Source organism: Triturus cristatus, chromosome 5_2 (genome assembly GCF_964204655.1).
Source record: "Triturus cristatus chromosome 5_2, aTriCri1.1, whole genome shotgun sequence".
In the NCBI taxonomy this organism is placed as follows: Eukaryota; Metazoa; Chordata; class Amphibia; order Caudata; family Salamandridae; genus Triturus; species Triturus cristatus.
This window is the reverse complement of record NC_140588.1, coordinates 392978405-392993927: the sequence shown is the minus strand read 5'-3', so window position 1 is coordinate 392993927 and position 15523 is coordinate 392978405. Positions and strand designations below refer to the sequence as shown.

The 15523-nt window shown below is 43.7% G+C and overlaps 1 protein-coding gene across 6 annotated transcripts in view; it reads left to right on the top strand.

Annotated features, from left to right (window-relative positions):
* MAK (male germ cell associated kinase) overlaps positions 1 to 15523 on the top strand; it is a 553788-nt gene that overhangs the window by 456878 nt on the left and 81387 nt on the right. For 3 of the 6 annotated variants that reach the window (XM_085607269.1, XM_085607274.1, XM_085607268.1), the window contains exon 13: positions 4236 to 4307. The exons of the other annotated variants lie outside the window; for them this stretch is intronic. In XM_085607269.1, the coding sequence (XP_085463395.1) occupies positions 4236 to 4307 (72 nt within the window). The remainder of the gene's footprint in view (positions 1 to 4235; positions 4308 to 15523) is intronic. 6 annotated transcript variants of the gene reach the window in all.

Below are 15523 nucleotides of genomic sequence, written 5' to 3'. Positions count from 1 at the left end.
TCGGCGTCGGTCCTCGAAGTCCAGGAAGTCGAGGTCGGCTTCGCCCCGTCGACGTCGGAGCAAGGACTTGTCACCTTCTCCTTCTCCTTCTAAGTCTCCGAAGTCTCCCTCGTCAAAGCGGGCTCCAGCTCGTTCCCCGACGCCGTCACCGGCTCCGTCTAAGGCTTCGACTCCGGGTCAAGTGGAGTCTGATGTTCCTTTGGATGAGCAAGAACAGGAAGAGGCTGCTCCGGTGCCGGATGACTCTGCGGCTCCGGTGGATGATACTGCGGAGCCGACGCCGGTGACTCCACAAAGGGATACAGGGTCAGTCCCTTATCCCCAATTCCCGGCTCCAGGTACAGATTCCTCAAGCTTTCTGAATGCCATGTATGGTATTTTTAATAGGGCTGCCTTCCCATCCGGAGCACCAACTGGTCCCGTGGGTCCGATAGCGTTTACGCTAGGGGTGCCGCAACATTATGCTCAGGCCCCCTTTCTGCCCTTTATGCCGATGGCGCCTTCTTGGCAGTTTCCGGCGCCGGCTGGGGATCCGACTCGACCTCGGATGGACCATCAGTCTTCGGAGCCTTCCTCGACGCCGAGGCCGACTCCATCAGCGCCGCGTCCGGCGCCGCCGACTCCACCTATGGCGCCTCCGACTCCGGTACCTCTGGCTCCACCGACGCCGCGTACGACGTCGACGACGCCGGCTCCCCGGATCCGGTCGAGACGGGAGGCCCAAAGGGTATTGGAGGAAGGGAGATATCGAGCAGAGGTGGAAGAAGGTGAAATCGACTCTTCTTCGGATGAGTTTGAAGGAATAGAAGAAGCAAGTGGTTTGGATAGCACCCCAGAGTGGGAGCATACTTCTGCAAGGTCTTCTCCTCAAGATGCTGACCCTTGCGCAGGTTCTTCAAGCGTTGCAGCAAGGAGACTGGATGGTGTCGCTCGACTTACAGGATGCGTACTTCCATGTCCCAATCCTGAGGTCGCACAGGAAGTATCTCTGTTTTACGGTTGGGTCGCAACACTACCAATTTGAGGTCCTCCCGTTTGGTCTTACTACTGCACCTCGAGTCTTCACAAAGGTGATGGCAGTGGTGGCTGTTCATCTCAGGAGATCGGGGATCCCGGTTTTCCCTTACCTGGACGACTGGCTTCTGAAGGCAGAGTCCCCAGAGATAGTGCAGCGTCATCTGCAGGTGACATCTCAGCTGTTATTCGACTTGGGTTTTTCGATCAATGTGACCAAATCTCACCTGGTGCCCTCTCAACGCAACCTGTTTATAGGGGCAGTACTGGACACTACTGTGTGTCGAGCATTCCCTCCTCCTCAAAGGATTCTCGACATTCAGGAGATGGTCCCTTTATTCCACAGTGGAGCGGTTGTTCCAGTTCTGAAGGTCCTTCGCCTGCTCGGTCTGTTTGCCTCCTGCATTCTGTTGGTCAACCACGCACGCTGGCACATGAGGGCGCTACAGTGGTGTCTCCGCAAGCAGTGGTATCAGCACAACGGGGATCTCAGGGAGTCAATCAAGATCTCCAGAGAAGCTGCAGCGGATCTGTCTTGGTGGAGCGTAAAGGGCAATCTGTCTCAAGGAAAGCCCTTCCATCTACCTCCATCGGTGGCCACAGTGATAACGGATGCATCCACTTTAGGGTGGGGTGCGCATCTGGGGGATCTGTAGATCAAAGGACTTTGGTCTCCAGAGGAAAGGTTGCTTCACATCAACCTTCTGGAATTGTGGGCGATTCGTTTGGCGCTCAAGGCCTTCCTCCCTTCGCGGTCAGTCGATTCAAGTCCTGACAGACAACACGACCGCGATGTGGTATGTCAACAAGCAGGGAGGAGTGGGCTATCTTTGTCTGTGCAGAGAGGTCTTACGTCTATGGTCCTGGGTTCAGGACCATCGGATTTGTCTGATGGCAAATCATCTGGCCGGGGTGTTGAACGTGCGTGCGGACAGTCTCAGTCAGCAGTTCTCCGCCGACCACGAGTGGAGGCTCCATCCAGAGGTGGTTCTTCACGTCTTTCGGATGTGGGGGTCTCCTCGGGTGGACATGTTTGCCACTTTCGAGAACGCGCACTGTCCGTCATTCTGCAGTCTCCAGTATCCGATGCAGGGGGCGTTGGGGGACGCGTTTCAGTTGAGTTGGGGTTCGCAGCTCCTTTACGCGTTTCCTCCCATACCCTTGATTCCTCGGGTTCTGAGGAAGATTCGCCAAGACCGGGCCCAAGTTATATTGATTGCCCCGGATTGGCCAAGAAGGGTGTGGTACACAGATCTTCTCCACCTCTCCTCGTGCCCTCCGCTCCGTCTCCCTCTGAGGGCAGACCTCCTCTCGCAGTCGGAGGGGCAGGTTCTACACCCCCACCTCCAGAGCTTACACCTTCATGCCTGGAGATTGAACGGGGCAACCTGAGTTCATTCTCTCTCCCGCCTGATGTGGTGGACGTTATGTTATCGGCCAGGCGACACTCCACCAAGTCCATTTACTCCTACAGGTGGTCCAAGTTTGTTAAATGGTGTGGAAAGAGATCCATTGACCCTTTAAAAGCCCATCTTTCTGATGTGCTTCAGTTTGCTCTTTCCCTGGCTCAGCAGGGCTGTGCTGTGGCCACGGTCAAGGGCTATCTTTCGGCATTATCGGCTTTTCTATGCCTTCCAGATCAACCATCATTATTTAAATCTCCGGTTGTTCTGAGGTTTATCAAGGGCCTTACAAACATGTTTCCTCCCACTCCATTTGTAATGCCTCAGTGGGACCTTAATCTTGTTTTAACCTTTCTGATGGGGTCCCCTTTTGAGCCTCTACATAGCTGTCCTTTGAGGCTGTGTTCCTTTAAGGTGTTTTTTCTTGTAGCCATAACCTCGGTAAGGAGGGTGAGTGAGCTTTAAGCTCTAAACCCCCGTTTTTAACCTTGCATGCTGAACGGATGGTTCTCAGGACCAGGGCTGCTTTCCTGCCAAAAGTTGTCACTCTGTTTCATTTGGGGCAGTCCATTACTCTCCCTGTTTTCTATCCTCCTCCTCATCCTTCCAAAGAGGAGGAAAGGCTTCATCGCCTGGACCCAAAGAGAGCTGTAAGCTTTTACTTGAACAGAACGAAGGACTTTCGTCTGGACGATCAGCTCTTCGTGGGTTATGTTGGACATTCCAAAGGGAGAGCGGTGCACAAGCGCACGTTGTCGAGATGGATTATCCTTGCCATCAAGATCTGCTACGCCCTGGCTGGTAAGACCCCTCCTGAGGGCATTAGAGCTCATTCAACTAGAGCTAAGTCATCTACATCTGCTTTGGCCCGGGGTGTTCCTGTGGCAGACATTTGTAAAGCCGCGACTTGGGCCTCCCTCCATACCTTCGCAAAGCATTATTGCTTGGACTCAGAGATGAGGCGGGAGGGCCACTTCGCGCGCTCTGTCTTGCAAGACTTTCTGGTATAGGAAGGTGGACACCCTCCTCCGGGAGTGGGGACTGCTGTGGGAATCTATTCACAAGGTGAGGAACCCACTGGCAGATGTATCCATCAGAAGAACAAGTTACTTACCTTCGGTAACGCTTTTTCTGGTGGATACAGTATCTGCCTGTGGATTCCTCACTGACCCACCCGCCTCCCCGTTGTCCACCTTTGTATACCATGAAAGAGATCTTGTTGGAATGTTTTGATACTTTCTTGTACATTTGTAGGAAATGCTTGTTTGTTTAGCATTCCTTTGCTTTGTGTGCTATGTATATGTATTGGTATTCTGTATACGGTGTATACTTGGAGTTGTCGTTGGTTCACCTGTTCGCCTCGAAGGCACGGAAAAAATGGGTGGAACTGACGTCATCACGCCGACGTGGGCTTCTTATGGCTCCGATGACGTCGTACGGAGTCGCGTGCGGAGCCGATGCATTGTGACGTCGCCCACGTCGACGTGGAGTGCTGGGAAAGAAAAGTTCCGTGGAATGCTGGCGCAGGGGATATTCACAAGGTGAGGAATCCATAGGCAGATACTGTATCCACCAGAAAAAGAGTTACCGAAGGTAAGTAACTTGTTCTTTACTGATATTATGTCCATTTTTCATCTTTACTACACAGTTGCAAGCACAGGGTGATCTGTACTGCATATTCTGCTTGTTTTGATTGATACCTCTCAGTTTTAGTACTTTTTAAAATTTCACTTTAACTTTTCTTTTCCTCTTATATGTTTTACACATTTCACTGTCTTTCTTTCCACTTCTGCTTTCTCCTGTCTGCCTTTCCTGAAGAGAACGTCAGTCTCCCTGTAGAAAAACAGTCTTGCAAAGAAACTCTAAGTGAGACATTAGAGGATTCTAAAGGTAATCTCACAGGAATGGTGTAATAAATTGCAGCTTTCCAAATCCCCTCCCTTTGGAAGGATGAATTATTTGTCTAGTTAGTCATAGTATATATGGAAACATGGTTGTGAGAGAGTATAGGTACATTGCTTATTTGATTTCTGAATGTATTGATAATTCATTGAACATATCAGACCTTTATATGTGTGATGATGCAGACAATATCATTTAGTCTGTTAGCCTTTTTGCAAGATCTTAGTTTTTTCTACTGAGGCATTGCAGGTGACAATAGAGCAAAGATTTAGATGTTTGTTCTGAATACATTTTGGCAGAGGGGCTTCGTCTATGGTGTTGAGCAGTGTTTAAGAAGAGTGCACCATGGGCACATAAGTGATATTCGCATTACAGATCCATGCCTCACTTTATGCAAAAGTGGTCTGTCATTGCGGAGTATGCCTCCACAGTGTACATCGATGTAAGCATTGTGTAATGATCCTACTAATGTAATGGTGGACTTGGTTCAAGTATCCTTGTGACCCAACCACTTGGCAATATCTAGTCCACATCATGTTGTCAGTTTCTTGTTTTAGGCCTTTTAAAAATAAGGTGTGCTCATTCTGCATTCTGTGCTTATTATACGCAGCACTGTGCTCAGTACATTGCAAGCACAATGTCTGCTCTAGCTTTTCTGTTTCTGGTCAAGGGAGAACCGAGATTGAAAAGAAAGCCTTTTCGCAGAAAGGCTAGTAAGACTGGGAACATTCAGCCATGTTAAGGGTAATACTCATAGACATGCTACCTTTCTCAGAGAAGAATACCAGGTAATTTGTTCATCTTTTTAGACACTGGATAGGCCTCGAAAATGTATTTGTATTACTTGAACATTAAATACCTTGAAAAAACAAGAGGCAGGAAGCATATGGCAAAACATGAGCAGTTTAATTAAACATAGCGGCCGAGAGAACAGTTACAGGCACACAGTTTAAATACTGTCTCAATTTACAATCTGTCTGTGGCCTCCTTCATACAGTTCATTGTAGTTGAAAAAAGGTTTCTGATGATCCATATATTGTGCGGAATGTAAGTTGCTGTGTATGGAGTCATAAATTGTCTAATGGAAAATACAGATGGGTCTCAATATTGCGTGGACACAATGTGACCAGTGGGTAATGTGTCCATATGTCCGGCATGGGGAGCATGTGATCACTGCATTTCCAGTTTCCTGATTGGCTATATGTTCCTAACTCATGTGGCATCTGACTTTATGGTGTTTTAGGAGCGCGCGCCTACCCCCTTGTGTTCTTTATTGGGGCTAATCTCCCTTGACCATTGCAATGATGCTGCGCCTATCTGTGGGATTGATCTAAGGTTTCCTGTTCGTGCATTTGTCTCCAGGCTACGTGCCACCCCACCTGTGACCTATCAATCAGTGACCTTGGGCCTAGGTCTCAGAGCTTGCCTGACTATGCATTTGTGAGTCTGAAGACCTGGCTCTTTACACAGATATCAGTTTGAGCATATTATCTTCTGTAAAATTGTCTCTCATGCAGCACCTTGATGCCCTGGGGCTAAGTTTGCGCTTTCTAAATCCAATATTCATTCATTCATGTGGAGTTCACAACGGGTGATGTAGTTACTAAAGACGCAATTTTGTTCTCACATATGAATGTATTGTTTTCCATATTAGCATCAACTTTTTCCATATTAACGTTTGATTAACTATTTCTAAAAATCCTTTGTATTCTTTTTTTTTTTTTTTAACATTGCATTTTTGCCTCTGTGGCCTATATTAGCGCAAAGAGCTTTCAAATTCTCTTTGGAAATACTATAGAAGTGATTTGTTAAGCTGTTTGCTGTTACTTTTTATTTCAGTGGGGAGATACTGGGGCTCTTGCTGATTTTCCCTTTTTTTATGGAACGAGACAGAAAATGCCAGCCAGTTCAGCTAAATATTGGCCAGATAAGAACCCTAAATTATGGCCAAAATTCTACAAGTAATTAAGGTGCACAATCCTGTAACAGGCAGTAATGTTGCCCATTTTTGTGTCTCTCCTTCAAAAGGAGCAATTCCATTGCTATGCATTGTACCCCAGCCTCCTTCGTCTCTTATGAGCAGCAATACTAACTTGTTCTTTATAGAGCATCATACAACAACTTCAATCATTTCTAAGCACTGTACATAGCAGATGTTAAAATTACTTCTTTTATAGTACTTAGTTGACAGAATTAAAAGGCTGAAAAGTTGAGTTGGCATTGTCAGGATTCAAACTTGAAACCTACAGGCCACAGCAAATGTCAGCAGTTAGTGTTAATGCACGCAGCAATTTTGCTGGCATGAAGATGTTGCCAGCCATGCTTCCTGGTAATTGGAATCACTTCTACCACTCTGAGCCCATGATGCAGTGTCTGACTGGTTAATCTTCAAAGTGATAAGATGCAGGTTGCTGTCCCAAATTCCACCAAAAACGTGAAGCAGGCACTCCTGAATAATCCTATCCCCTGAAAAAACTGAAAATATAGGACAAATGATGCATTTTATAATTCAGTTTTATCAAAATAATTATCGAAATGTTCATAGGTTTACAGGAGGTTTTGAAGAGGTGTTTGTAAAGCACTGCAATTCTATCATGGAGTGCCAAGCAAACCCAATCCTTCCCTTGCGTGTTACCATCCACAGACAACTTTGAAAAAAGTGTCACAGATGATACATTTTTTTTGCTATAAACTGCTTAGAATTTGAGTAACATGCCATATTTCGTACAAACTGTTGTAAATTATATGAGTAGAAAATTTGACAGTTTATCATATTTCAAAATTGATATATCCTCTTCCTTCAAGTGCATCATTGACCTCCTTTCATATTCTGTTCCTGTTCTTTCCAAGTAGCTTTTCAGCCATATTAAATGGCTGAGAAGCTACTTGGATGGTACAAAGTGGAATAAAAAAAGTGACTCAGGCATAGGACCACAATTAACTCTCAGTTTGCGTAGATTTTATAGTTACACACTTCACACAGTAGAGATACCTTAAAGTGACACCATTCCCACAGTCTTTTTCCCTACCCTTAAGTGACTTGGTTACCCCCAATTGTTCACACTTAAACTTTTGACAGCAGAGCTACCCCTGACATCACACACATATCATACAGGCTCAGGACTCGGACAGCAGGAATATCCATCATGTTACTCAGTAGGATCTTGTCTTCTGTCTCGCTTCTGCAACATGTGCTTTTCCACTGAAAATATAGGCTTCAACCTTGATTGCTGCCTCCTCCTGATCAGACTGACACCTGAGGTCTCACATACTGGTATGTGAAGCTAGCATACTAGGGTGTACATCTAGTGTACTGAGTGTGAATCTAACACTGGTCTTTACTAAAGTCTCATAGATGGGAACAAAGGATCAGCTGCTTGGTGAGTTAGGATGGATACCTGTCTTGATACAACCTACATGATGTCAAACAATTGTAAAGTTAAATTGATTGCATAGCAATTTTAGTAATACAGCACTTGATTTGCACATAATGAATGAAATCCGATTGGGATTCCCTTTTGGAACCATGATTCATTAACCACCAGCCTCTCCCCCCTTCTGATCTTCTTTTCTAATTTGGGCCGCCAGCAAGCTCAGTTGAGCTTACCTGCACTCAGCTCATCCTAGAGTCCTGAAGTAGGACTCTGCCTCCCTCGATTTTATATCCTTTGTTCCTGCATCCCATCCTGCACACCAGGCACACGCCAGGCACACACTTAAGTCTATGCACCAGGATCAGACTGGAACAGTGTGCCGTATCACAGCAAATGCAGCTGTTCTCAGTGCAGGCACAAACCCACACCTGCACTGAGAGCTGCGCATTAGCGAAAGGCCACCTTTCATTTTGCAAATATTTAAAAGCCAACAATTGAAAGAGTGTCACAGATTTCCCTGCAGGTGGGTTCAATGAATGAGAGTACTGTGCGCCACTAATATGTGACCCACAGTCAGTACACCTCCGATCAGCTCCTTTGCTCCTGCACCTACATCTTTAACACAGAATAAATGCAGTGGCAAACTGTTTCCTCATTTTCATGGAACCACACCATATTACAGAAGAGGGCACACGTGTCTGCAACCCCTTCGTTAATACCAGAGTGCCCCAGGGGCACCAAAAGCAGGTGCACATACCCATTGTGCCCCTGGAGGGGCTTTCTTTGAGCTTCCTTCAATAGCCAATAACACACAATGATTACCTCAACATATGTGAAAATACACTAGTGAAACAAACCAGCATCAAGCATGACACACTTTTTCTTTGTTAGGCTTTTCCCCAAACCTTTAAAGTTGTAGAGACTGCCTGTAATCCCTGCTGTCTTGGGTACTGGGTCTGCAGCATAAACTGGGCCTCTGAACCCTAAAATGAATATTTCAGAAGTCAGTGTCAACCTCATGGAAAGTATTGTGGAGACTGAAGTTAAATACTGTATCAAATCATTATTTAAACCACAGTAAGAATGAGATGTCCAGTCTGGGTTTTTACTTTGAAAAAGGAATGATCTTGTAATAAACCCTTCAAACCTTCCCACACTGACAACGTAAAACAAAGAATGAGAAAGTATTCATCAGCAACACAAGTCTCTTTCTGATTTGTATGCTGTTTGCAAAGTGAAACTGTTCACAAATTATGTTTACATAATGTATTGCTGACAATTTGAATTTTCTGGAACAATTCACATTGATATCAACTTTGACTAAACTTCATAAAGTAAAATAATTCTGAGTAACTGATGGGTACTATAACTCCTGATACTCATGAATGTGGTTCTACTGGCCTTTGTTGAAAAATCCCAACTCCAGTGGCCCAAAAGTATCTCTGAAGGAGCTATATGACACATAAGCTGAAGTGTGGTTCCGAAAGGAGATACATCTTCTGAAACATTATCAACCTATGGTCCTGCTGGTTCCCTCAACAGTTTTCTGACCTGTAATTGAAAAAGGGGTTGGTGTGTGTGCATTTTAATCGGCCATAATGGTAAATCCATGGTTGACAGTGTACACAGGGATAGTGAAGATAGGTGGGTAGTTGTTAATGGGAAACATTTTGGGTGCTGCTTTCACACATAAGCATATACACCCTCAACTCATTTCAGTAACACTTTCTACATACCTCATTACATAACATTGTTCAGCTAGCCTGAGGGACACTAGTAATAGGAAGCATTGGAAAACTGAATGTGGTCATGTGGGTAGTGACAGCTAAAACATATAGGTGGGCTCTCATGATAATGACGATATTGAGATAAGAGGAAAGACGGCTTGATGATGTGGGTCTGTGTGGTAAGGCCAATCAGGAAGAAATGAGATTCCATAAAGGTTCGTCTTGTAAGAATAAAAAAAGGTTTATTCCAGAGGTTAACAACCCACGACTTTCCAGCACAAGATACGAGTAAGAATGATATCTTACAAGTTACGTTCTAAACTCTAGAGTACTAAACTCTATTACATTCTAATATTTAAAGAGACATGTATATTAATCATAACCATAGTTACTACATATTACACATCCCCCTTTTTACATAATAAACAAAACAAGTTACACAGCGTTCAACATTTCACCTTAATAGTAAACAAAATCTTCATTTCGACAAGGTGGAGCTCTAATCCGAGAGCTGTGCCTAACACACGTGTTGTCACCAGATCCACTTAAATTTTCCGGCACAACTCTGTTGTTTAGAGTCTCAGAATTGTTAGACCTAGAATTATTGTCACCTTCCCCCTCACTTAACAATGGACTAGAAGAATGCAAAGACAAGTCAACTTTGTCATTCCTGCCATCCAGATCACCAAGATTGAACCAATCTGAAGGATCAGAATATTTACCTTGAGATCTCATTTTATCACAAATAATTTTTGCTTGTTCCTCTTTAAGTTTAATTACAGCATTCCGATTCCACCATCCCCGATCTTGTAACATGACAGACATTTTAGAAACCTTTATAACTTTGGCTGGTTCAGAAAACTTAGATTGACCTTTCCTGACTTTAATAGGTTTCTTTATGAGTACCCAATCACCCGGAACTAAAGACGTAACCTTAACATGTTTTCTAGCATCATAATTAGCTTTATAGGACTGCTGTTTCTCTCTTACATATGTCCTAACTTTCTGCAAGTCGATCTCATGATAATTACATTGTTCCACTTTTCCTTTCAGCCATGATGGACTAAACATTGAAACTGGTTTCCTTCCTCTCAATAACATATATGGAGAAATATTTGTGGTAGAATGCGGAGTCACATTATAACTCCAAATCTTATCACAGATATATTTGTACACATCTAAACCATTATTCAAAGCAGTCTGTACCCCTTCCTTCAACATTCTGGTAGCTCTTTCAACCAAACCATTTGACGCAGGACTGTATAATGGCACCAAAATGTGCTTAATAGAAACCTCATTCAAGAAATTTTCTTTTATGTACAAACGTATGCCGTTTGGGTTAGCATCGGCGGCTAGTGTATTCCAACGTCTTATGGACAAATTGTTTTCGGGAATAGAGGGGATTCAAGCTTTTCAGGACAATATTTTAATTCACACATCCACACTTGAATCACATTATTTACTACTTGATAAAGTTTTACATAAGCTGGAAGAGGCTGGTATGACTATTAACAAAAACAAATGTAAATTTGTGACTCAAGAGGTGGACTACCTGGGGCATAATATTTCTGCTGATGGTATTAAACCTAAATTATCTCTGGTTAACGCCATTAAAGAAGCTCCAAGACCACACGACAAGGACGCATTGAGAACGTTTTTAGGTCTGAGCGAATATTATGCTCGTTTTGTGCAAAGTTATGCGATCATTGTACAACCTCTGAGAGATTTGTTAAAGAAAAATGCAAAATTTATCTGGTCTGAGGAAACTCAAGTGTCCTTTGATAAAGTCAAAAAAGTAATTTTGGAAGCACCAGCCATTAGAGCCTTTTCTCACGATCATAGTTGTGTAGTCACTGTAGATGCTAGTTCAAAAGGCCTAGGGGCAGTCTTTTTTTTTTTTTTACTTTTTTTTTTTGATTTTTTATTCCTCATATACCAAAATGGGCATTCCAGATGGGGAAACCCGCCCCCTCTCCTCTTCCCGCGTTGTTCCGATCCCGATATTTTGGGGTCTGAGGAGAGATGGGAAGGAAATACCCCTCTAGTAGCAACTGTTTTCTTATTCCACTCCATTCCATTCAATCCATTTGACCCTTAAATGTTTTGGAGACAAAGAACCAACAGTGCCCAGATGAAAATCATTGGAATATACTCATCTGTTCCGCCATGCCACAAGGGCCGCCCAGATCTTATCGTGGCTTGTGCTATCACAAGCCATATCAAATTCACTTATGTAAATAAGGTACTTCAGACAATCTGCAAAAATTGGGGCATTTTCACTCTTCCAGGCCTTACATATTTCCCGTCGTGCCAGGATGATAACATAAAAAAATAAATTTAGAAGCCAGATCATTCTGTTCAGCCTGCGATGTTAATCCAAACATAATCATCCTAGTAGTCACTGCTAATTGTCTGCCTAGTACCTCAGCCAGGAACCCTTGAATTTTAAGCCAATAATTCTTTAACATTGGGCATTCTACAAACATATGCAGATCGTCTGCGGCTAACAGTTTGCATCTCGGGCAATAGTATTCTAAGCTTGTAATTTTGACTAATTTTTTAGGTGAAACGTATGCTCTATACATTGTAAAGAGGTGATTTCTTTTTAGGGGGGCAGACTTGACCACCATATGGAGCATTGTAAAGGAATCCACCCACAAATCTCGCAGAATATTGACATCTGTACCTATAACATTGCCCCACAACTTTTGGAGTTCAGGCTCGGTTACGCCCTCTACCTCTATCAAAGCCCAATACCAGTAAGAAAGTTCTTTTAGCCATCTGCCCTTTTTATTTACCAGATCAAACTTCGGGTTTGGGATGTTGATATTCCATGGAATAGTGGCCCACCAACCCGAAAGCTGATAGTATTTGAATCTGGTAAGTGTTCCCCCGGTCAAACTTGAGAGAGATTCCCAATCAAGGAGCTCTGAGTCTCTCTGTATATCACTCCAGTGTACTAATCCTGCTGTTTTGAGTGGTGATGAAAGCTTGTCCTTAAGGCAGTGCGGTGTCCCCGGTGAGTCCCATATCGGGGCATTAGGAGCATAATAGGGGATGCCCAATCTTTTCCTGATAAACATCCAATTTTTTAATGCCGTACTTAGAATTTTTAGTCTCACCCTTTTGTAGTATTTGGAATCTCCAAATTTGAACAGAAAGTATTCCTGTCCTTGTGGGATACCATGAAGAAGTGCCTGAAACAGAAGACCCAAAGAGGAGGCATCTATTTTATCTGCCAGGAGTCTAAAGTTTTTAAAATGAAAGGAGTGGCAGTATATAAGTAAGTCAGGTAAGGCTAACCCACCCATTTTCAAGGTTATCCTCGTTTTCTTCCAAGAGATTCTCGAAGTCTTTGTGTTCCAAATGAAGGAGCCTATTTTCCCCTGGAGTTTGGCTATATCTAATGGGCTGAAAATTAGTGGGATGGAATTAAACAGGAAAGTGATTTTGGGTAATATAATCATTTTAATTAGGTTCACTCTCCCAAAGATGTTCAACGGGAGGCCTGACCACCATGACAAAAGGTTACACACCTCCTTATGGACTCTACTTAAATTTACTTTCGGTATTTCTGAGATATCCTGAGCTAGATGGATTCCAAGATATCTCATGCGAACTTTTACATCTGGGGCTGCCACCCCCTGATTCCATTGCATGATCTCAGTCTTTTCCCTATTGATCTTATATCCCGAGATCTTCCCAAAGGACTCTGCCTGAATGAATAGCCTGGGAATGACTTCTGCCGGGTTAGATGTAAACAATAGGAGATCATCGGCATATAAGGCCAATTTTAGAGTGAGATCTGCTATGTTGAAAGGTTTAATTACCGGGTCACCTCTCAACTGACAGACAAAGGGCTCAATATAAAGATTGAACAATAGGGGGGAGAGAGGACACCCCTGTCTTGTTCCACGCGAGATATGAACCCAGTCAGTGAGTGACCCATTTATCAAACTTTTTGCCCTGGGAGAATGATAAAGTGATCTAACTGCTGTTGCATAATTTTCTGGGATTCCAAACCTGGACAGAGCCAACCATAGGTATGACCAGTTCACTTGGTCAAAGGCCTTGGCGGCATCGATAGCCACAATAGTCAAGGGAAGTTTTTTATCTGTAGCGACGTCTATGGCAGCGACAGCCTGAAAAGTTAGTTCGTTTAGCTGCCTGCCAGGGATAAAACCTCTCTGATCCCCATGTACTATGGATTTTATGACTTTAGCCATTCTTGCTGCCAGGACCCCTGCAAAAATCTTATAGTCCACGTTCAACAATGAAATTGGCCGATACGACTCAATTTTTGCAGGGTCCTTATCAGGTTTTAGAATCAGCGTGACTGTTGCTTCTGACCAGGTTTGTGGAATTACCTCACCTGATATCAGTATCTTATTAAACAATATAGTGAGGGCCGGGGCAACCTTATCTAGACCTAGATGGTAGATCTCTGCAGGAAGTCCATCAGGACCCGCTGCTTTCCCTTTTGCCATTTTTTTGATCTGGGTATAGACTTCACCCTCTTGTATTTCAGAGCTCAAATATCTTCTATCAGCCTCTGATAGTTGTGGTAGTTCAAGCTGATTTAACCATTCTTCGGCATCATGTATTGAGGAACCGCTTTCTTCTGTATAGAGATCCTGCATAAACCGTTTTGCCTCCCCAGAGATTATATCATTGTCATGAGAGATGACCCCTGTGTCACCTATAGTTAAACCCTTGATCAGGTTTCTGACCCTGTCTGATCTGGCCTTCCAGGCAAGTAATCGGCCGCATTTTTCCCCATACGAGAAGTTTTGCAAATTACTTGCGTCCCATCTGTCTTTGACTATTTTGTCAACCCTAGCCTGATATTCAGCTCTCAAAGCGTCAAATTCATTCTGTATAGTGACTAGATTAGGCTGATGGTCTAGTGAGGCCTTCTGCAGCTGTTGTTCTTTCAGTTTAATTTTGGTGAGGCAATCTTCTTCCTCTCTTCTTCGTGATTTATTTCTCCTGATCATTAAGGAGGTTAAATAACCTCTCAACCAAGCCTTAAAGGTTTCCCAAACCAATTGATCTGTCGCAGTACCACTGTTTGTCTTAAAGAACTCAGCAACTTCGACCGCCAACTCCATTCTCATTTCCTCTTTTAAGAGTATTGACCTGTCTAGGGTCCACCTCCTTACTTGATCTTCTTGTTCAAGCTTAAACTTTAACTCCACCATGGAATGATCTGAAAGTATGGCAGGAATATAGGATACGGTGACTACCCCAGATGTTAATGTTTGGTCCAACAGAAAGAAATCTATTCTAGAGTGATGTCTATGTCTATGGCTATAGAACGAGTACTCTCTACTACTGCCGTTTCTGACCCTCCAGATATCAAGTAAATTAAAATCCTTCATAATATTTTTAAGCTCTGTTTGTGTTTTACGTGGGGGGGTAAATTTGACTCTTGAAGTACGATCCAGATCTTCATTGAAGATCAGGTTGAAGTCCCCTCCTAAGATAACAGGTGTTTCATAGTTTGACAGACTCATTTTTAGGCTAGAGAGAGCCCCTGGAGAGTCAGAATTGGGTCCGTAATAAACTGCGCAAGTGAATCGTGAACTATCTATCACAAGGGATGCGGTCAACCATCTACCCGAGCAATCAGTCTCAGACTTCTCCACCCTAATCCTACTGTTAGCTCGGACTATAATTGCCACTCCCCTAGTGTTTCCACTCTGGTTGGAGCAGAGGAGATCCTGAATCCATCTTTGGCTCCTAAACGCTATCCTACATTCTTGTTGCTCCAGGTGGGTTTCTTCAAGAAGGCAGATGTCGGCCTTTGATTTGTTTAAAAATTCACAAATCCTGAATAGTTTCCTCCTTTCCCTTAATCCATTAACATTCCAATTTACTATTTTTATTATTTTTCTAGCCATGTCTGTCATGTAGGGGGAAATTCTTGAATAAGAGGGTCAAAGGTACCCCATATCTTTTTACTACAAAGGAGTTGTTTCAAGTTACTCTCGGATGCTAAGGTTACATGAGGAATACTTTTTTCTTTTTTTGCCACCACCCCCCCTGCCCCCTCCCCCCACCCTTGAGGAACCCTCCCTTGTGAATCTTGGCGATCATGTCG